At 45.0% G+C, this 22,362-nt stretch overlaps 1 protein-coding gene across 1 annotated transcript in view; it reads right to left on the bottom strand.

Moving 5' to 3' along the window:
- Tbc1d8 (TBC1 domain family member 8) overlaps positions 1–15,045 on the bottom strand; it is a 134,328-nt gene extending 119,283 nt beyond the window's left edge. The window contains exons 1-2 of the mRNA XM_052745072.1: positions 14,534–15,045; positions 10,097–10,183 (exon numbers count right to left, since the gene is read on the bottom strand). Of these exons, the coding sequence (XP_052601032.1) occupies positions 10,097–10,183; positions 14,534–14,561 (115 nt within the window). The 5' untranslated portion in view covers positions 14,562–15,045. The remainder of the gene's footprint in view (positions 1–10,096; positions 10,184–14,533) is intronic.
- Between the last annotated feature and the right edge of the window lie 7,317 nt (positions 15,046–22,362).

Raw genomic sequence — 22,362 nt, 5'->3', positions numbered from 1 at the left:
GGAGATGGTGATGGGAAGGGCCCTGGGACGTGCTGGCCAGCCAGTCTAGACAACTCAGCAAGCTCCAAGTTCAGCCAGAGACCCCGTCTCAAAACAGTAAGGTAAGGGGACTAGAAAGATAAATAAGTAAATAAACCTTTAAAATAATCAGAACCGAGGTCGAACTCTATTGGTGGCCTGGGAGCAATCAACACAAACAGATCTCCCCACAACAAAGCCTAGCCCAATTCCAGAGCCCCAGGTCCCAATGAGACATACTGTCTCGGTAAATTAGGTTGAGGGGCTAGAGAGATGGCTCAGTGATGAAGAGCACTTGATGTTTTTACAAAGGGCCCCAAATTCGATCTCCAGCACCCACACCAGGTGGCCCACAACCTCCTGTACCTCCAACTCCAGGGAGATCCTGGCCTCCTTGGGCACCGGCACTCATGTGCACCTATGTACACACAGACCTACACACATACACATAATTTAAAAAAAAAAAAAAAAAAAAACGTTTAGGGGAAATAAACAAGTTTGACAGCTCCTGAGGAATGAAATCTAAGTTTGACCTCTGGCTTCCACATGTACATATGCATGGACACAGGAACACATGGGTGTACCTGCACACCCATGAACACTCATGCACAGGAACATACACAAAAATAAATAAATAAACAAATGAAAGAGAAAATGAAATGAGAAAACTAAGGAAAAAGAACTTTCCTGCCCAGTATACAGACACCCCACTCAACTTATTCCTGGACCCCAAGAAAATATGCTCCTCTCTTAAGCTGAGACACTTGGCCAAGCCTATAAGGGAAAGACACAGGCCTGAGCTAGAACATATCTGCCTTCCATCCCAAGGTCACCCAACCCTAGTGACATCTCACAGTGGCCATCTCCTCAGCACTGACTGGCAGTCTGAGAAAGGTCTTGGAAACAAAAGACATGGATGCTTAAGGTGCTCTGAGAAGCATTCAGAAAAGAAATGAGTAAGAAAATAAAATATTCTGGGAATGTTAGACCAAGGCCAAAAAAAAAAAAAAAATAAGACATTTCTAGTCTCCATTCACAATTAACTTAAGTGTGTGTGTGTGTGTGTGTGTGTGTGTGTGTGTGTGTGAGAGAGAGAGAGAGAGAGAGAGAGAGAGAGAGAGTTGGTGTGACCTGTATAGAGGCCAGAGATCAATGTTAGGTGTCTTCCCCAACTGTTATTTGTTTTTTTGTTTATTTAACATAAAAGGTCTCTCTATGCAGCCCTGGTCAGGGACTTGGCTATGTAGACTAGAGATCCACCTGCCTCTGCCTCCCCAGGGCTTGGATGCAAGGCATGGGACAACACACTCCACCTTGTGTTTTGTAACAAAGTCTCTCACTGAACCCAGAGTTCACCTACTGGCTGACCGGCCAGCAAGCTCCAGGGATCCATCTGCCTCTATTTTTCCCTGAGCTAGGATTTGAGATGGGTTCCACCAAACCTGACTTTTTCATGCATGCCAGGGATCAAACTCAGGTACTCATGCCTATGCACATCACCAACTCAACCATCTCTCCAGACCCCATGATTAACATTCCTTAATCCTTTCCAGACCTGCCCCTTGTGTTATCTGCAAAGTTCTGCTTGTTGCTACTTAGTTACTAAATCTGGTTGTGTGGAGTGTGACACTAAATTTTTAGCTTTACAATATTAGATAATTTTCGATACACTGAAACCATTGATTTCCTCTAGAAAACTACTTTCACGTTCTCTTCCAGGAGTTGACTTTTGTTCACATTTCTCCTTTCATTACCTCTCCAAATCATAACTATGTGTTTCATTTGTTGCTTTGTTAGAGTCCCAGGTGGCCTAAGCTAGCTAGCCTCAACTCAGTATGTAGCTGAGGATGACCCTGAACTTCTGATTCTCATGCCTCCACCTCCAGAGAGTGAAGATTATATGTGCATACCATCATACTCAGTTATTGCAATTCGGGAGACTGGACCCAGAGCTTTGTGTATAGTAGGAAAGCATTCTATCATATGAGCTACATCCCCAGCCCTTAGCTTCCCATTGTGACATAAATGCTGTGAAGGGCAAGACCAGTGAGTGACCCAGGGTACAGGTTCTGTTCCCATTCTGGCAGCCTGTGTGTAGTGTGACAAGTACTGAAACCCCACCTCATCTCTACCCCCTGTTCACAGGCATGCCTTCTATTGGTGTGTTCAAAGTCAGTCAGAAGAGAACAAGTAAGCCGATACATTTCAAGGGAACATTTGGATCAAGAAATATTCACTGAGGGCTGGGATGTAGCTCAGTTGGTTGAGCCCCTGCCTAGCATGCACAGAGCCTTGGGTTCGATCCCCAGCATCATAAACTGGATGTGTTGGCACAATCCCAGCACTCAGGACATGGAGGCAAGAACTAAGAGTTCCAGGCTATCCCCAGGCTACCCAGAGTTGGAGGCCAGCCTGGGATACATGTTCACCATCTGCTCCACCAGTAAAAGAAATACCTAATGTTTAACAGGTTGGCATTGTGAGAAATTACTTCCGTCAAAGGATAAAATCCTGTTTCTTGGCCCTGTATTTTACAGGAATGCTACCCAAAGACAAAGGTAGCGCACGAGGTAAATTACCAGGATGTGTTTTCAAAAGGCATGTGTGATGGCTGATCTCGGTTCACAACTGGACTACATCTGTAATCAGCTAAAATGCAAGCAGCTGGGCACGTCTCTGAGGGCTTTTTCTTGACTGGCTCATTTGAGGCAGAAAGACCCACCTTTAATAAGGCCAAACCTTCGGGTGGCAGCCAATATAGAAAAAATGGAAGAAGGAAGCTTTTTGGGTTTTGCCTATTTGTCCTCATTCTCATTGTAAGTCCATCTGTCCTGCTGTTGAGGCAGTCCTTCGCTGGTATTGGAGCCTGCTTCTTCAGGATTCTAATGAGGACCAGCTGAGACATCCAGCCTCATCAGCTGTCTGGACTGAACAACTTCCTGATTCTTGTACTTTCAGTTGGGAAACAGCCATGGTTGGACTAGCCAGACCACAGCCTGTAAGCCATTCTAATAAATCCTCGTGTGTGTGTGTGTGTGTGTGTGTGTGTGTGTGTGTGTGTGTACACACGCACATACATATGCATATACATGATTTTCATTCTAGCACTTCTGTTCCTCTCGAGAACTCTGACCAATATGGTAGCTCCTTGATTTCTCATGATAAAGTTGAAAGAAAAGGAAAGTGAGCCCCAGTTTACAGATGAGAAAAGTCAGACCCCCACTGAAGTTATTCCACATCACACGGGTAGAACTTAACTCCGAGGCTTTGCTGGGTCCAAAATCAGCACCTTTTCGTTGGCAGGCACTCGATGCAGGGTTCAGTACTCACCACACAGAACGGTGGCATGGCTTTCTCCCTTAGCCCCTTAGCGTAACTCCCAATAAAGATAAAAAACCTGCCACTACCATCATCCCCACTGTAAGAAATATCAAATACGAATTTTTCCTATCAAATACCATAAAATTGGGTTTAGGACCATGAATTCAAATATTTACACACACACACACACACACACACACACACACACACATATTCCTATCTTGTAATTCTTTTTTTTTTTTTTTTGGTTTTTCGAGATAGGGTTTCTTTGTGTTGTTTCGGTGCCTGTCCTAGATCTTGCTCTGTAACCAGGCTGGCCTTGGCCTCGAACTCACAGAGATCCGCCTGGCTCTGCCTCCCGAGTGCTGGGATTAAAGGCGTGTGCCACCACCGCCCGGCTCATCTTGTAATTCTTCTCTGCAAATGTCTTAATCCCCACCTCTCTGTAAAAATTTTGTTTCTACAAAGGTCCACTGCTGTATTCAAGGAATTTGATGCCCTAGAGTTGTGACCCTCTTCCTGGTCCTTCAATCCCATGCAACAATTCTTTTCAGGCCATCGAGTTAAAGTGAGCTCGGACTCCGGCCAATAGGAAAAAGCACAATCACCACCTGAGTGAGATGAAAACCAAATGTGACTCTCGTCACAGTGTGTTCACTCTTCCGAACACATCCTTCTAACTTGACCAAGAGTAAAACTGGCCTTGTTCAGACACTCCCATTGGAATGGTGGTCTCTTTTTCTGGGATCCGAGACTTCTTTCTTTTTTTTTTTTTTTTTTTGATTTTTCGAGACAAAGTTTCTCTGTGTAGCTTTGCGCCTTTCCTGGAACTTACTTGGTAGTCCAGGCTGGCCTCGAACTCACAGAGATCCGCCTGGCTCTGCCTCCCGAGTGCTGGGATTAAAGGCGTGCGCCACTACCGGCCCGGCTCCCGAGACTTATTTCTAACACCTATTATCAGCCTGGCCTTCAGAGAGGGCAGATCTGGATCCAAACATCTGCTTCCTCTAGTGTGTAACCACAGGCAAGTCCTTTAACCTCAGACAACTTCAGTTTCTTCACCCAGAGTTTCTCACTGCACCCTCACATGGCTGACATGAGGTGGCCTAGATCACTCACTAACTACGGGCTTGTCCTATGTGCATCTCCTAAACAGAGCTGTTGTGATCACCTCCTGGTTATTATGGCATGCTTTGGCATGTCATGGCATGTTTCACCTCTACTTGTCATTCTGAAGTTGATTTCCAATCATGAGAGCCAAAGGAATCGCCCTAGCGTTCTTCCAAGCAGAGGCAGAGGTCAGCATCCAGGAAAAGAGGTTGGTAGGACATAAATTATGACACATCTACTCTGAACCACCATGGAAAGCGGATCTTAATCAATGTCCATTCCCGAACCATGCCTGGAGGGTGTGTATACATAATCATGGGTGGGGTTATCTGGTTATCAAGGATAAAGACTAAAATCATGTAGTACACATATATGTCCCACATGGAATGCTAGATAAATTTGGCTTCTGTGTCTGTAGACTAGTAAAGCCTGTCACTGAAAAGGACCTTATCTGGTACAGGGAAGGAAGGTCCCCGCCATCCTCTTTTGCAGGGACAGTACTCTGATGCCTCTGTAATGTAGGGAGCTTCTCTGCACTCACATTAGAAATGTCAGCAGGTTACATGCACCCAACAAAAGTACAGCTGGCAGCCCCTTCCCAGCTGTGCAGCACCACTGTGAGAAAAAAGGTACCAGAAGAAAGCCAAAGAAAGGAGACCAGGGCGTGTGTGTGTGTGTGTGTGTGTGTGTGTGTGTGTGTGTGTGTGTGTATGCATGTATAGTTCTTTGCATCCCCATACTTACAAAACAAAACAAAACAAAACAAAACTGGGCTGTAGTGAAATCTGCAATCCAGGCACTTGGAGGTTGAGGCAGGGGCCAGCCTGGGCTCCACAGTGAGACCCTGTCTCAGAAATTGTACACAACAGATTCTGGACACGTGGGAGAGGAAACCACAGTGAGATGAGCAGGTGAGCCACGTCCTCTGCCAAATGGTCTCCCCATTTTAAAACTAGTTGGTTTCATTTCTTTATAAAATGAAAGGGAGAACCCTCACATCCACATAATAGCCCAAAAAACAAAGCCTTGAAATGGTCTCTAATAGGCCATTGATCTACAGCAGATACAAATCTACATTCTGTCTGTTTCTTTCTTTCTTTCTTTCTTTCTTTCTTTCTTTCTTTCTTTCTTTTTCTTTCTTTCTTTCTTTCTTTCTTTCTTTCTTTCTTCTACATTCTGTTTCTTTGGAGAGTTAAGTTGGTGGTAGTGCTGGGGACTGAACCCGGGCCTTTGGGCATGACAGTCAAACACTCATCCACAGAGCCACACCCCCTTGACCCAGCATTCTAGCTCAATCTTATGCTTCTTAAACAGCATGATGACAAATTTCTGTTTGTTTTTATGTTTATTTTTATTTTTAACGTTTTAAGTTTAACAAACAAGGTATTAGATATCATTTGGCTTTGCTTATTTTGAAACAGGATATCACAGTGTAGCCTTGGCTAGCCTGAAACTCACTAGGTAGTCCAGGCTGGCCTTAAACTCATAGCTATCCTCCTACTTCAGCCTCCCAAGTGCTGGGATTAAAGATGTGCACCACCATGCCCAGCTGTCTCATTTTGGGTTTTTTTTTTTTTTTGGTTTTTCGAGACAGGGTTTCTCTGTGTAGTTTTGTGCCTTTCCTGGAACTCACTTGGTAGCCCAGGCTGGCCTCGAACTCACAGAGATCCGCCGGCCTCTGCCTCCCGAGTGCTGGGATTAAAGGCGTGCGCCACCACCGCCCGGCTCATTTTGGCATTTTAAACAAAGTGCATTTTAGTACATTCTTCTTCCTCATCGTTGCCTCCTCCCTGATCCCCTATCCCCACTTAAAACTTCCCCTCAATCTCAATTTTGCTTTCATGTCATGGGTTCTTTTGCCCCCCCCCCCCCCCCCGACCCATCAGCAACTATTTTTACCCTCTAGGTCTCCTCTCTAGTTTTTTTAGGCTTTCCCCATTTATACACTCATATACAGGTATACACACATACATCACAGTCAGAATCTATATATGACAAATCATATAGGTTCTGTGTTTCTGTGCTTGGTGACCTCACTTAATGTTATGCTTTCCAGTTCCATACATTTCCATGCAAGTTTCATGATTTCATGTTTTATTTATAGTTATCTACCACATTTTCCTTGTTGATATTTTACAGATATTGTTGATATCTAGGCTGGCTCCATTTCCTCACTATCATGAATAGAGAGGCAAAAGGCATGGGTAAGAAACTATTTCTGTGGTAGGACTATGGGATCCTTTAGATGACAGCCTCTCCCTTAGCCCAGGCTGATCTTGAACTCACTATGTGGCCAAGAATGACCATGAACTCTGCCTCTGCCTCTCAAGTGCCGGATTCTGGTACCCCAACTGGTTCTACAAAGAGAACAATTCTAATCAATTAAGAAGATCTTCAAAGGGCTCAGCGTTTAAACAACTTGCCATGCAAGGGTAAGAACTAATTTCAGGCCCCCTAGAAACCATAGAAATGCCAGGTGTGTGTGGCAACTCATCTGTAATTCCAGCCTCAGAAGGTGGTGACAGGATTCCCAGAGCAAGCTAGCTAGCCAGACTAGCCAGATTGGCAGTGAGCATTGGGTCTGATTGCAAGGCCTTCCTCATTGAATAAAGCAGTAGAGCAATCAAGAATAATTCTCATCAACCTCTGACCTTCACATGAACATACGTCCATGTGCATGCACACTTCCACACATGTGTCACACACACATGCAAATATACATACATACATCCATACACATGAGAATGGACAAAAAGAAAGAAAAAAATCTCCAGTATGATATAGCAGCACATGCCTATAAGCCTAGCCCTCGGGAGGCTGAGGCAGGAACATCGTCATGAGTTTGAGATCAGCCAGGGCTATATAATAAAACCTATCTCCAAAAACAAAACAAAAATGATTTTCACAGGACTAGGGATAGAGTTCTGTGGTTGAGCACTTACCTAGCCTAGCACCATGCCAAACTTTTTTAAATTAAAAAAAAAGTCAAGCCAGGCATGGGGGTGCACACATTTAACCCCAACATATGGGAAGCAGAAGCAAGTGGATCTCTGAGTTCAAGTCTAACCTGGTCTGGTCTGCAGAATGGTTTCCGGGACAGCTAGGAATACAGAGAAGCCCTGCCAAGAAAGAAAGAAAGAAAGAAAGAAAGAAAGAAAGAAAGAAAGAAAGAAAGAAAGAAAGAAAGAAAGAAAGAAAGAAAGAGAGACTGAGAGAGAGAGATTGAGAGGGAGGGAGGGAGGGAGGGAGGGAGGGAGGGAGGGAGGAAGGAAGGAAGGCAGGAAGATCTGTGGTTCTAGGGCTTTTGTCTATGCTATCATGTGACATGTGGGGCCATTTTGATTTCTTCTTCTTTGAAGGGCAAGAATTGCAGCATCGTCCTTCTGTAAATCACCCTGGAGCCTAGGCTGGCCTCAGACTCACAGTCTTTCTGTTTCAGACTCTGAAGCACTGAGATCATCACAGGCATCAGTCACCCTGCCTAGCATCCATTCAATTTTAACACCCAACACTAGGGATGGAACCCAGGGCCTGCTGTGCTTAGCTTGATGAGGATTCCATCTTCAGCCTTGGATGTCAATTTAAATTAGTCATGTCTACACAATGACACTTCAGTAAATACAGACAGTATGTATGGGAGTGGTCTCTTAAGGTTATAAAAGAATCAAAAATTCCTCTTGCCTGTGATACACATCAAGTGTTGGCATAATATATTAGTCATATGAGTGGTGCTGCCAGCATAAGTAAACCTGCCATCAGCCTATGAAAGTGTCGCCTGTGTGTGATGCGTGGTACCTGTACATAGTGGTAATCAGCAATGTCTGCTGGTTTACTATTGCTGTACTATACAGCTTAGTACATGCTCCTCCTACATGTATGAAAAGGTTGCTATACAAACTACTACACTTGTTATGTTTTGTGTACACCACATCTCCTGAATCTCTTGATCCATTAGGGCAGTGGTTCTCAACCTTCCTAATGCTGAAACCCTTTAACACATTTCCTCCAACCATAAAATTATTTTCATTGCTACTTCATAACTGTAATTTTGCTGCTGTTAGGAATGGTAATGTAAATATCGTGATCCACAGACTGAGGACCACTGGTTTAGGGATTGCATTAAGATACCTGGTTGTCCCTTCTAGGCATCTGTCTTTTCTCCCCTTTCAGAACGCCACTGAAATGACTGTGAATGGGATTCAAAGGCTGATATATGGATGAGGAGAGCAGAAACAGCAGCCTAGCTAGCAATAACTTGGAAATTGAATTGGGATAGAAACCAGTCTAAAATACGAAAAGCAGAAAACGAAAGCGATTCAGAAGGATCCTGCTCACACAAAGCTGAGCCGTCTCCATGGCCAGCTCTGAATGTCTTTGGTTTCCTCTCCGGCTCGGGTGGAAGCAAAAATGGAACCAAGAATCATTGGCTGAAGCTTTAGGGAACATGTGAAGGGGCTTTCCACACACACACACGGCCAGGAAAGTAGAGAAAATGCCTAGTTGGTGAAAAATGACTGAAACATACCGACATTTGAAGCTTCTCTGAAAAAGATAACCCAGTTCTTTGTCCCCACAATCAGCACCACCATGCGCACAGAAGCCACTCGGATCTACTACATAGTGGTTCATTCTAACATATGAATGGACCGCAGTGTATTTCAACACACTTGGAAAATGCCAAGAGAGACAGGGGACTCCAACAAACAACGCTATAAAAAATACACTCAGGCTGGGTGGTGGTGGCGCACGCCTTTAATCCCAGCACTCGGGAGGCAGAGCCAGGCAGATCTCTATGAGTTTGAGGCCAGCCTGGTCTCCAAAGCGAGTTCTAGGAAAGGCGCAAAGCTACACAGAGAAACCCTGTCTCGAAAAAAACAAACAAACAAAACAAATAAATAAATAAACTCAGACACAACACATGGAGCAGATGACACTTTAAAAAAAGTCTATAATGAAATCTGGAGGTGGTGGCACACAACCATCAGTCCCGGTACTCAGGGACTGAGGCAGGAAGATCTCTTGAGTCCAGGAAGATAAGACCAGCCTGGCAACTTAAGTAGACTCCATCTCAAGAAAACAAAATTAAAACTTTAAAAATCTATGCCGGGCAGTGGTGGCATACACCTTTCTTTAATCTTAGCACTTGGGAGGCAGAGGCGGGCAGATCTCTGTGAGTTCGAGGCCAGCCTGGTCTACAGAGTGAGTTCCAGGACAGCCAAGGCTACACAGAGAAACTCTGTTTTGAAAAAACAAACAAACAAACAAAACAAAAAAAAAAAAAAACAAAAGGAAACAAAACTTTAAAGTCTATCATGAAAGTCCTCAGAGGAAAAAACATTGCACCATGGCACGAGAGCAGGAGCTATTTTTAAAAATGGGGAAAGAGAATAAGGAACATGCTCAAGTAAAAGAAAAATACGCAATATCAAATGCAAGTGAAAAGTTCAGTAGAAAGGCTGGGAGTGGAGCTTGAGGTTACCGTCCCATGGAACAGAAATAACCAAACTGTGATGAGGCAAACAATACAGATACAGATAGAAGGCAAGATATCCATTAAAGTAGGGGGGCTTCTAACACATTAGAGTTTGTAAAGAAAAAACAGGCAAAATGACAGATAATTGTCTAAAAACACAAAGCAAATACTTACCCAGAATGGCAGGACATGAGTCTTTACATTGCAAGGGCCTGGTTTCATTGACAAACTTGGAGACCCATTTTGAAAGTATGCAGCTTCCTGAATGAAAATAGAACCACGCTAAGACATATTATCACACCAGTTAATAGAACCCACACTAGACATGTGATTCTGAACCCTTCCCAGAGAGAACAGAAAAGTCACAAACAAAAGATGAGGCATAAGAACAATGCCCTGGTTTCATCTCAGTTGCTGGGATAAAAACACCCTGACATAAAGCAACAGGGGAGAAATGGTTCATTTTAGCTCACAATTCCAGGTAACAGTCCGCCATGTGGGGACATCAAGGCAGCAGGTACTTAAAACAACTAACTATATCACATGGGCAGTCAGAGTAGAGAGACATGAATGCATGCCTGCTTCACTGCTCAGTTGCTTTCCTCACTCTTACACGGTTCAGGGCCCAGCCTACAAAATGGTGCTGCCCACAAACTGTTCTCTCCACCTCAATTAACATAATTCAGAAATATCCCATACAGGACTGCCCCCAGGTGAACCTGATCCAGGCAATCCGTCCTTGAGACTCTCTTCCCAGGTGACTGAAGGTTGTATCAAACTAATGATTAAAACTAGCATGGCATTCAATCAATAGTGTACTTCTCGGGGGAAATGCCCAAAGCTAGAAGAGAGTGGAGCAAAAACCTTCAAAGGTCTGAGGAAGGATAATTGTAATTAAAAGATTCTATACCCAACTCTCATAGCTGTTTCCCTCATCACTGCAAAAGAATGTATGAGAAGCAGCAACTGACAGGAAGGAGAATTTATCTAGGCTTACAGTTAGAAGGATATAGCCCATTACTACAGGGAAGACACGGGAGAGTGAGGCTTCTGGTCACACTGCATTTAGTCAAAAATCAGAGAGGACAGGGACTGAGCCACACTAAGACACATCACGGTCTGCCTTGCAGTGCTCCAGTGTCCCACTTCCACCTCAAGGTCTGTTTCCAGCCAACAACCAAGCATTCAAACACATGAGCCTATGAGTCACATTCCACATTCAAACCCCAACACTCTACCCCTGGCCCCCATAGGCTCATGGCCCTCTCATAATGAGAAATGTATTCACTCCAACTTCAAAAGTTTACCCATAGTTTATTGTTATTATTACTTAATTTTATTACTTATATGTATGGATGTTTTGCCTGTATGTATATATATGCTCTACATGTGTACAATACCCATGAAGGCCATGCGAGGGTATTAGATCCCCTGGAAATGGAGCTACAGATGGTGGTGAGCCATCATGTGGGTGCTGGGAATTGAATCTGAGTCCTTTCAAAGAGCAGCCATGACTCTTAGCCCCTGAGTCATTTTTCTAGCCCCCATGGTTTTTAACAGTCCCAATAATGTTTTAAAATCGAAAGTCTCTTTTGAGACTCAAGACAACCTCTTAAATGTGAGACCCTGGGAAATAAAAACACAAGGTACATCCTTCCAACATACAGGAAGTAGAGTAAACATTTCCATTCTACGGCCAAAGGGGCCCCATAGAAACCCTCAAACATCACAGGCTATTGCCACAACCTGAGGCCTTATTGCTGAAGATAACATTTGCCTATATCATTAAACACGAAGCTTTCCCAGTGCCTAACTAGAAGCTTCACCCCTACTGACTATCATTCATGGTAGTACTGGAAGGAACTCTGCATGCTACCGGAGAAGAAAAGGAATCATCAGTTTCACCAACCCATGTATTAACCCTGCAACCTACAACCAAAACCAACCTGTAAGATATACCTCGGCAACAGTGGCATGAATGTTATGGGAGTAACCAACCACCTAATGATTGAATTTAAGGCCCACTCCATGTCATAACTGACACTGAAAAAAATGACCAAGAACCTAAGACTAGATAGATCATGGGCCTAGGGGGAAACCTTATACCATTGCTCTGTTGAAGGAACACAACAATAGCATGACTCCTAATGACGTACTGCTATACCCAGAGATCAGTGTCTCACTCAGGCCTCATCAGAGAAGCTTCTTCCTCTTGAAGTAGATGGGAAATAACACAGACCACACAACCGGACAATTTGCTGAGAGTGAGAGACTCTGGAGCACTCGGTCCTAAATAGGATGTCTTTATCAAACCCTCCCCTCAGGGCTCAGGGTACTAATTATGCATAAGAGGAGTTGGAAAGATTGTAAGAGCCGGAAGGGATGGATGACAAAGAAACAGCACCTTCTAGACCAAACAAGATTGATGCTCATATGAACCCACAGAGACTGTGGCAGCACACACAAGGCCTGTACAAGTTCAAACCAGACCAGGTCCCAGCACTGAGATGGGGAAGTGGATGCAGGATCCCACCTCCAACAAAGAAACTATCGGCAACTGATACCTACTGGCAAAGAAATCAGTTTTCTCCAATGGTCTCTCACTGAGTATATTAACCACACCTCAGGAAGGCACATAAAACAAATTCAATGGTGTTTCTGTAGAATTTTTGTCTCACTTTATGTTTTATTTGGGATTTTTTTTGGTCTTATCAGTCTTTTGTTTGTTTATTTTTATTTATTTATGTTTTGGTATGTTTCCTGGTGGGGTTTTGTTGCTGCTGTTTTTGTCTCTTTTCTTTTTAAATGGAGAGAGGGAGAGAGGGAGAGAACGGGTAGCTGGGTGGGCAGAGAGGAAGGAAGGATAGGGGAGGAATTGGGGGAGGGGAAACATGATAAAAATACATTGTATGAAAAGAAGATGTTTCTAAAAAACCACACAACATTCCCATTCTAGGGAGGAATGGTAACATAGCAAGACAGGACCCGGAATGCTGCAGCTGTACCTGGAACTGAGAGTGGAACCATCTGGACTCCAGTGTTCTCAGGAAGGCCAACCCTCCCCCAGCTCCATCACAGAACACATGGCCCCTCCTGTGCCAAGCTCTGCTCTCTGCCTTGTGGCTTTCCTGGTCGATGTTCCATGTTCCTGGCATCTCCCACATCCCAGGGCACCCATTGGGACTTCAGTTTCTCCTTCCCATCTTCATACAATGGCCTCTCACAGCATCTTTGATTCAAATCTAACCTGTCACACATTGCCTGACCTCAGCAACTTTTTGGAACCTTGGTGCAAACCTCCACAACTCCCTCACTCCTACACCTTTCATTCCTGCAAAGACATTACCACGTGAATGATGCTGCTGGGTTCTGATGTCAGCGTGAGATGGAGCCTGGGCCCCTCGGACCCCAGTTACAGTGACCTCTGAGGGCTGACCCTGAGAAGACATTTCCTTAGGTGGTTGTTTTTGAGCATGGAACCCCTTCAATGGTATTCTCAGCTCAGGCTCTCTCCTTTCAAATTAACTTGTATTTTCATAAACTGGAGTCTTCAATGGGTAGGGGTTCTGCCCTCAGAGCTCTTTTCTCATTGTCCCAGAGAATTAATGTCACTAATCTTTTAACTACCTACATTTTTCTTGCTCACAACTTTGCTGTCTCATACTCCTTTCCTTCCCTGAACTTTACATTATTTCCTATCTTTCTGTTCTCGCTCACTGTAAACTTGAATAGGAGCAATGAGCAACAGCTGTGCCCCAGCCTGAACGTTAAGGTGTAAATTCCCAGCACCCACATGGCAGCTCACAACTGTCTGTAACTCCAGTTCCAACAGGTCAGACACCCTCACACAGACATACATGCCAGCAAAAAAAAAAAAAGGAAAGAAAGAAAGAAAGAAAGGAAGGAAGGAAGGAAGGAAGGGAAGGAGGGAGGGAGAGAGAGAGAGAGAGAGAGAGAGAGAGAGAGAGAGAAAAGAAAGAAAGAAAGAAAGAAAGAAAGAAAGAAAGAAAGAAAGAAAGAAAGAAAGAAAGAAAGAAAGAGCCGAGCAATGGTGGCGCACGCCTTTAATCCCAGCACTTGGGAGGCAGAGGCAGGAGGATCTCTGTGAGTTCGAGGCCAGCCTGGTCTACAAAGTGAGTTCCAGGAAAAGCGTAAAACTACAGAGAAACCCTGTCTCAAAAAAAAAAAAAAAAAAAAAAAAAAAAAAACCAACAAAAAAAAAGAAAGAAAGAAAGAAAGAAAGAAAGAAAGTTAGTTTGGCCAGTCGGTGGTGGCGCATGCCTTTAATCCCAGCACTCGAGAAGCAAAGCCAGGCAGATCTCTGTGAGTTCAAGGCCAGCCTGGGCTACAGAGTGAGAGCCAGGACAGGACAGGCACCAAAACTACACAGAGAAACCCTGTCTCGAAAAAAACAAAAAAAAAAGAAAGAAAGAAAGTTTGAAGAACACTGAACAAGGAATTGTGGCTCGTACCTGTAATATCAACACACAGCAGGTTGAGGCAGGAAAATCACAAATTTGAAACCAGCTTTGGCTGCGTAGTAAGGCCTTATTTCAAAAACAATGGCTCCATGGTTAAGAGTGCTTATAAAAGAAGTGGGTTGGGGCTTACGGTTCCAGAAGGTTCCAGAGTTCATCATGGCGGGAATGTGGATCAGCAAGCATCAGGCATGGCAGCTGGAGCTGGAAGTTCCATTCCCTAAAGTAGTGACGTGTAAAATACTGTGTGAGTAGATTTAGATTACATAATATATACTAACTGATTACAAAATAAATTCTTAACATCTTTTCACTTTTTTCATACTTTCATTTTATATATTTTTGTTTGTTTTGTTTTTTCGAGGCAAGGTTTCACCGTGTAGTTTTGGTGCCTGTCCTGAATCTCACTCTGTAGACCAGGTTGGCCTCGAACTCTGTGAGATCCGCCTAGCTCTGCCTCCCAAGTGCTGGGATTAAAGGCGTGCGCCACCACCACCTGGCTTCATTTTATATTTTCGTCAGAGTCAGGATCATACATTTCCTAGAATTTTATTTTAACCAAGACTAAGATGAAACCCATATAAACTTGATGTTTTTTTCTGTTTTGAGATAGAGTCTCGCCATGTAGTGCAGGCCTGTCTTGAACCTCACATCCTCCCCCAGCATGCTTACATCCCAGGCATGGGCCACTGCACCTGCCATCAATATGAACACGCTAAATGCCTATTCTTAGAATTCACTTTTCAAACACCATTAGAGAAATTAAGAATTTTTTTTTTTTTTTTTTTTTTTTTTTTTTTTTTTTTTTTTTTTGGTTTTTCGAGACAGGGTTTCTCTGTGTAGCTTTGCGCCTTTCCTGGAACTCGCTTTGGAGACCAGGCTGGCCTAGAACTCACAAAGATCCGCCTGGCTCTGCCTCCTGAGTGCTGGGATTAAAGGCGTGTGCCACCACCACCCGGCCAAGAATTTTTTTTGTGTTTTTGTTTTTGTTCTTTTAACCACGTAGAAGTAAACGAATGAGTGTTATCTTCTTTCCTGCTCTGGCTAGAGGTGCTACCTAGACTCATCAGTCCATCAAAAGACTGTTTCTAGAGACAGTTGTCTAGACTTGAAAGAGCCCAGTCCTCTCAGACTTTACAGCAAATGGGAAGAAGAGAGACCCTTTGTTCAGACGAGGCCTGGGGCAGCAATTTCTCAGCACCCAGGAAGGGAGATGCTGTTCCAGGTTTGGTGGACGCTTCTCTCTTGGAAGCAGCCTGCTAGAACTAGGACCTCGAAGGTGGAGCGGAGGTAAACGATGAGTTTTTTTCCACTTCTCTCTAATTTAAAATATTTCTTCCAAGTTCATTCATGAATACACTGTATTTAACTCATCCCTGTCCCTTCTTCTCTCTGCTTCACTTCAGCTACTCCTGTGTCCTTCCACTCTCTCTCAAATTCATTATCTCTTCATTACTTACCAACTCCGTTTAGCGTTGCTTCTGTGTACGTGTGTTTAGAGCTGACCTCTTGGGTTTAGACAACTTACCCAGGGGCTCATCCCTGGAGAAAACTGATTTCCTCTCCCTTAGCAGCCATTGGCTGATTGACTGTAACTCTTCATCTAGGGCTGGGACCTCGGGAAATTTCCCCCATCCATGTTGGTACATCTACTGGTATGGTCACCATGCAGGCTTTGTTTAGGTAAACATATTGTTGAGGTTTCATGGGTGCATCATCCTTGCCATGTCCAGAAGATGCTATCCTGCAGCAGGAGTCCTCCTTGTCGTGTCTAGAAGATGCTATCCTGCGACAGGAGTCCTCCTTGTCACATCCAGAAGATGCTATCCTGCGGTAGGAGTCCTCCTGACCATGTCCAGAAGATGCTATCCTGCGACAGGAGTCCTCCTTGTCACATCCAGAAGATGCTATCCTGCGGTAGGAGTCCTCCTTGTTGTGTCTAGAAGATGCTATCCTACAGCAGGAATCCTCCTTGTCATGTCTAGAAGATGCTATCCTGCGGCAGGAATCCTCCTTGTCATGTCCAGAAGATGCTATTCTGCAGCAGAAGTCCTCCTGGCCATGTCCAGAAGATGCTATCCTGCAGCAGGAATCCTTGTCATGTCTAGAAGATGCTATCCTGCAGCAGGAGTCCTCCTTGTCACGTCCAGAAGATGCTATCCTGAAGCAGGAGTCCTCCTTGTCACGTCCAGAAGATGCTATCCTGCGGCAGGAATCCTCCTTGTCATGTCCAGAAGATGCTATTCTGCAGCAGAAGTCCTCCTTGTCATGTCCAGAAGATGCTATCCTGCGGTAGGAGTCCTCCTGGCCATGTCCAGAAGATGCTATCCTGCGGCAGGAATCCTCCTTGTCACGTCCAGAAGATGCTATCCTGAAGCAGGAGTCCTCCTTGTCACGTCCAGAAGATGCTATCCTGCAGCAGGAGTCCTCCTTGTCACGTCCAGAAGATGCTATCCTGAAGCAGGAGTCCTCCTTGTCACGTCCAGAAGATGCTATCCTGCAGCAGGAGTCTGGGCTCTTGCAACCTTTTGGCCCCTCTTCTGAGATGTTCCCTGAGTCTTAGGTGCAGGGATTGTGTTGTACCCATGGGAATGGACACTCAACAGTCACAGTCACTTATTCTCTGCGTTCTGACCACCTGTGGCTCTCTGCAATAGCTTCCATCTACTGCGGCAAGAAGCTTCTTTGATGAGGGAGTGTGAGCTGTGCTTTTCCTTCTCTCCTTACTTCCTCTTTCCCCCCACTTTCTCCTTTATCACTTTCTTGGTGGTATTTTTTGAAGCATGGGTGCTTTTCTTTTTGAGTTAAAAAGGGCTGGAGAGATCGCTCAGAGGTTAAGAGCACTGGCTGCTCTTCCAGAGGTCCTGAGTTCAATTCCCAGCAACCACATGGTGGCTCACAACCATCTGTAATGAGATCTGGTGCCCTCTTCTGGCATGCAGGCGTACACGCAGGCAGAACATTGTATACATAATAAATAAATAAATCTTTTTTTTTTTTTAAAGGCTTCTGAGGCAAGGTCTCCCTATGTATCCCAGCTGGCCACAACTCACGATTCGTCCGCCTTCCACCCCTCACAGGCCCAGCAGTCTTACATACTTTTAACCTCTGAGCCATCTCTCCAGCCCTTCTAAGTGAAGCTACACTGTTGTGTTTGTGGAGCACAGTTTCCAAAGAAATTTCCTGTCGGCTCTCTGTCACTTTGCCTCCATTCTCTTCCCTTCTACCTGCTACCTTCCCTACAGACACACGCAACATGGAGAAACATGCTCTAGCCAGCCTCTCCAAGGTGAACAAAGGAAAAGGGAAATGGACTAATGAAAAAGCAAGAGCGAAATTGTTGGCCTCACTGATTCCTGAGGAGACCTTTCCCCTCAACAGCACGCACACCAACTGCACCATCCAGCATGTGATAGCCTACGCATGTTCTTTGAAGGAAAAACAAAAGAAAAACAAACAAAACAAAACAATGGGAAAATTGCCTACATACGGAGACAAGCGGGCTGACATCAAGGGAACTCTGGGATTTGCATGCATCCATATTAGATTGTCCTGGTGCTCGTTAATTATGACCAAGACTGACCTCAGCAGAGCAGAGAAACAGCCAACCATATGGCACATCTTCATGGCCTCACACAGGCATCTCTCCTCAGGCATTTACAGCTTTTACCTGAAAAAGCTTGCTGTCTGCAGATCCCCATGGTCTGGAAGGAGAGGTTGATTCATTTTGCTTGAGGCATTAGTGTTAAATAGCAGTTATCTTTGGGATGGGTGGGAAACCTTAGACTTCTCAGCCTGTACTATCTGCCTCTCTGGTCTGACTTCTACAATACTAGCTCCCAGAGGAAAGGGTCAAGGATGTCTGACAAGGTAGAGGGCGGTACAGAGTGCAAAATCCAGCACCCAAAGCACCTGCTCTGATCTGACGGTAAACTCAAAAGTCACAGCAGCTCCCGGCAGGAGAGAGTGCAAAGACTTGATCCCCATCCTTACGTTTTGCTGTCAGTGAACACTTGGAGCCAGGACTGACTTTCTCCAATCTTGCTTTTCCTGCCCCCTATGTATGTTAAGAACAGAGAAACCACAAAACGGCCTAACAAAGAGAAAGAAAAGTTAGGCAGAACCCAAACCCAGCAGCTCTTGTGGTATGGCTCACTATTTGAAGAGTTCATTGCTTTGTTTGGGGAGTTTGAGTGTTAGGAGTCCAGTTTCATGTGTTACTACAAATGACAGGGCATCTCACACTGTAACCCAGACACCCTCGGACTTCCTAAGTAGCTAAGGCTGATCTTGAACTCCTGATTGCCTGCATCTGCCTTGCAAGTACCAGGATTACAGGTGTAAGCCACCACACTGGGCAGTTGAAACCACTTCTTTTAATTTATTTATTTTTATTTCATGTGCATTGGTATTTTGTCATAGGTGTCGGGTCCTTTGGAATTGGAATTGCAGACAGTTGTGGGCTGCCATGTGGGTGCTGGGAATTGGACCCGGGTCCTCTGGAAGAGCTGTCCTTGCTCTTAACCACTCCTTAATCATTTCAGACTAAACCGTTAGGTGTCATCAGCCCTCTAGATAATGTGTGATTTAGCAATAACACCTAGATGTAGCCCATAATTGTCACCAAATGTCATTCTTTCATCATACAAATAGATCCCTAACCCCTAACATAATTTTAGGAAAAGGCCAGAAAATAAGGGAAAAACAAAAACTTTCCCCCCACACCCGAAATACTCTAGGCTTAAAGACTCAAGACTTTTTTCTAGCATTGTGCGGGCGAGCCAGACATGGGTGGAGTGAGAGCCAAGGACATTTCCTGCTCTCCTGTGATGTGCATTCTGAATTCCGTCTGAAGTCAGTCAGCAGCACTGGAGGGCCTTATCTTCCTGACTATCTTATAAATAACACTCTGCTCCTGCTGCTGACAGTGCTGCTCCTGGAGAGCTCCTGCTCCTGGAGAGCGCTCTCTCTGACATGACCTCCAACCCAACTCACCCGGCATCCTCACAGACAAAGCACCGCGTTTTAAAATCGGGCCCACAGAGGTTCATGCTTCATATAGTCATTGACATCCGATTAACCACTGACTTGTTTACTTGGTGTTTCTTTTTTGAAAGATTCGTTTACGTCTTGTCTTTGTTTCTTTATTGGTGTTTGGAGACAGGGTTTCACTGTGTAGCTCTGGCTGTCCTGGAACTCACAGAGATCCGCCTGCCTCTGCCTCCTGAGTTCTGGGGTTAAAGGTGTGTGGAGCTACCACCCAGCTGATTTACTTTATTTTTAATTATGTGCATGTGGGGGGACTGGGTATGTGTAGGTGCAGGTGCCTCTGAAGCTCAGAAGAAGGTAAAGGAGCTGGAGTTGCAGGCAGTTGTGTGGACACTGGGAACAGAACACGGGTCCTCTGAGTGAGTAATACATGCTTTAAAGCACTGTGCCATCTTTCCAGACCCTCTCCCCTACCTAGTGTCTCAACCCTCTTTTCTCCCTACCATCACTGCCAATGTGGCTCAAGACCCTCATCATGTCTTACTTGAGTCTTCTACCTAGATGGCATAGCCTGAATCCCTCAGCCTGCATGGCAATAAAACTACACCTTGCCCGGCTCTGCCCACCCTTACAACGTCCCAGGACCCGTGTTCTGTGTTCAAATCACACTGGGAAGCAAAGCCTTGCACACACCTTCCTAGGCCACCTGCTTCATCACCTTCACATAGGTGCCCCTCGGATCTACATAGACTTGTTCTTTCTCCAACCCTTTACCTTCCCTAACCCTGCCAGAGTCCTATTTGGCTCAGGACTTATGGGACAAAAGAATTGCCTTCCCCAATGTCCTGTAACCATGCTGCTTGGCTGCCCGCCCATGCAAGTCCTGGAGACAGTCCCGTGTTCTGGTTACAGCTCAGCGGCTGCCACTCCAGGTGTGTTTCATCAAGAATCATCAACGGAACCACCATGTCCCCGGCATCCTGGGCCTCTAGGCTTCGCCACTTGATGCCATCTGAAAACTCTCTGAAAGTCACTGGAGCTTCCGGCGTTGGCCCAGCTCAGTGTCTGCTTCGGCGCCAGGAGTTTCTTCCGTCAGCTCAAGTGCACAATCACTCAAGGGACAAAGGACATACAAATTAGGAGAATGTTGTGTGGGAACTAAGGAGCCAGGGGGCCCCAGTTCCTTACTCCCCCACTCTGCCCGCAGTTCCCTCGGCTCCTTATAGGAGAAGTAGGGGAGAGGAAGGGCGTTCAGGTCTCACAGAAGGTTGGGAACACAGGGTGTTTTCCAGTTGGGGGCTTTCCTGGCAGGAGGTTACCTCCCACTCAAGGGAGCCTCAACCATCAGGCCTTTTCTCCCACTCCATGTCTGGCATTGAACAGCCTGACGTGCAAGATGGGATTTCCTCAGCTCTCCTTCCAGCATCCACAGAGTGCACAGTAGTGTGAGCTACTTACTGGCTGGCCAGAGTCACTCTGCAACTGTAGTGACAAACGAGGAACTGAGACCTGTTGCCTGAGGGGTCGCTTTCGGTGCACAAAAGGGTAGACGTTGTGACTCACACTGCTTGGGGCTTGTTCCCGATGCTGGCGTTTTGCCAGCAGCAAAGGTTCACCTGCAAGGACCTGGAGAGGAAGAGGGGAAACAAGCCTGTTAGGTGGCTGTCTCCTCCCATTACCAGAAGAGTCCTTTCTGGGCACGCACACGTTTTTTTCTGTTTAATAATAGCAAGAAGCTTTCGTGATGTGAAACTGCCCACAAGCCCCCACTCCTCCCAAAGCTGGTGTATCTGTCAAATACCCAGAAAAAGACAGCTCAACAAAGCAAGCCCTCTGAGCATAAATGCCACCACTGTGTGAGCATAAACTCCACCACTGTGTGAGCATAAACTCCACCACTGTGTTAGCATAAACTCCACCACTGTGTGTGCATAAATTCCACCACTGTGTGAGCATAAATTCCACCACTATGTGAGCATAAACTCCACCACTGTGTGAGCATAAACTCCACATTGTATGTGCATAAATTCCACCACTGTGTGTGTGTGTGTGTGTGTGTGTGTGTGTGTGTGTGTGTGTGTGTGTGTGTGTGGGGGGGTGCATGTTTCAACACTAACTGTTACCCAGGCCAGGCATGGTGATGGATACATGTAAGCCCAGCACTCAGGAGCCCAAGGCAGGCAGATCTTTGTGACTGACTTCCAGTTCAGCCTGGTCTACATATTGAGTTACATGGTGCAATCCTGTCGCAAAAAACAAGGACGAAATAGAAATGTTACCCTGAATGTCAAGTTAAAAAGAGTTCAGAGCCTCCCAATACAAGGAACTGATGAATGTTTCAGGGCATAGAAATTATTTGATCATTAAATATTGTATACATGTATCAAGTTATCCCAGAGCACACTTAAGTGATACAATTTTCTTCTCACTATTTTGTGGTACTCTGTCCATATTAGGCAAGCTCTCTATGCTAAACCATCTCCCCAGTATGTACAATGATCATATGCCAATTGAAAAATAAATGTGAAGGACTAGAAAGATGGCTCAGTGGTCAAGAGCACTTTCTGCTCTTCCAGAGGGCTCACATTCAGTTTCCAGCATCCGACGACCTCTTCTGGCCTGCAGCAGGCACCAGGCACACACATGGTGCACAGACATCCACAAAGGCAAAAATCCATATACATAACATCTGTAAAGTAAATTAAATTTAAACATTTTAATGTGGAAATATTTTAAGAGCAAACATTATTCAGAGTTTTTGTTTTTTTGTTTTTTTTTTTTCAAGAGAGGGTTTCTCTGTGTAGCCCTGGCTGTCCCAAAACTTGCTCTGTAGACCAGGCTGACTTCAGACTCAGAGATCTGCCTGCCTCTGCTTCCCAAGTGCTGGGATTAAAGGTGTGCACCTCCACTGCACAGCTTTATAATTATATATTTATATATAGTATATAATAATAACTATATATTATTATACCA

The sequence above is a fragment of the Peromyscus californicus genome, unplaced genomic scaffold, assembly GCF_007827085.1.
Source record: "Peromyscus californicus insignis strain IS unplaced genomic scaffold, ASM782708v3 Scaffold_19__1_contigs__length_69161282, whole genome shotgun sequence".
In the NCBI taxonomy this organism is placed as follows: domain Eukaryota; kingdom Metazoa; phylum Chordata; class Mammalia; order Rodentia; family Cricetidae; genus Peromyscus; species Peromyscus californicus.
The sequence above is the reverse complement of the archived record's forward strand: the minus strand, read 5'-3'. Positions and strand labels throughout refer to the sequence as shown.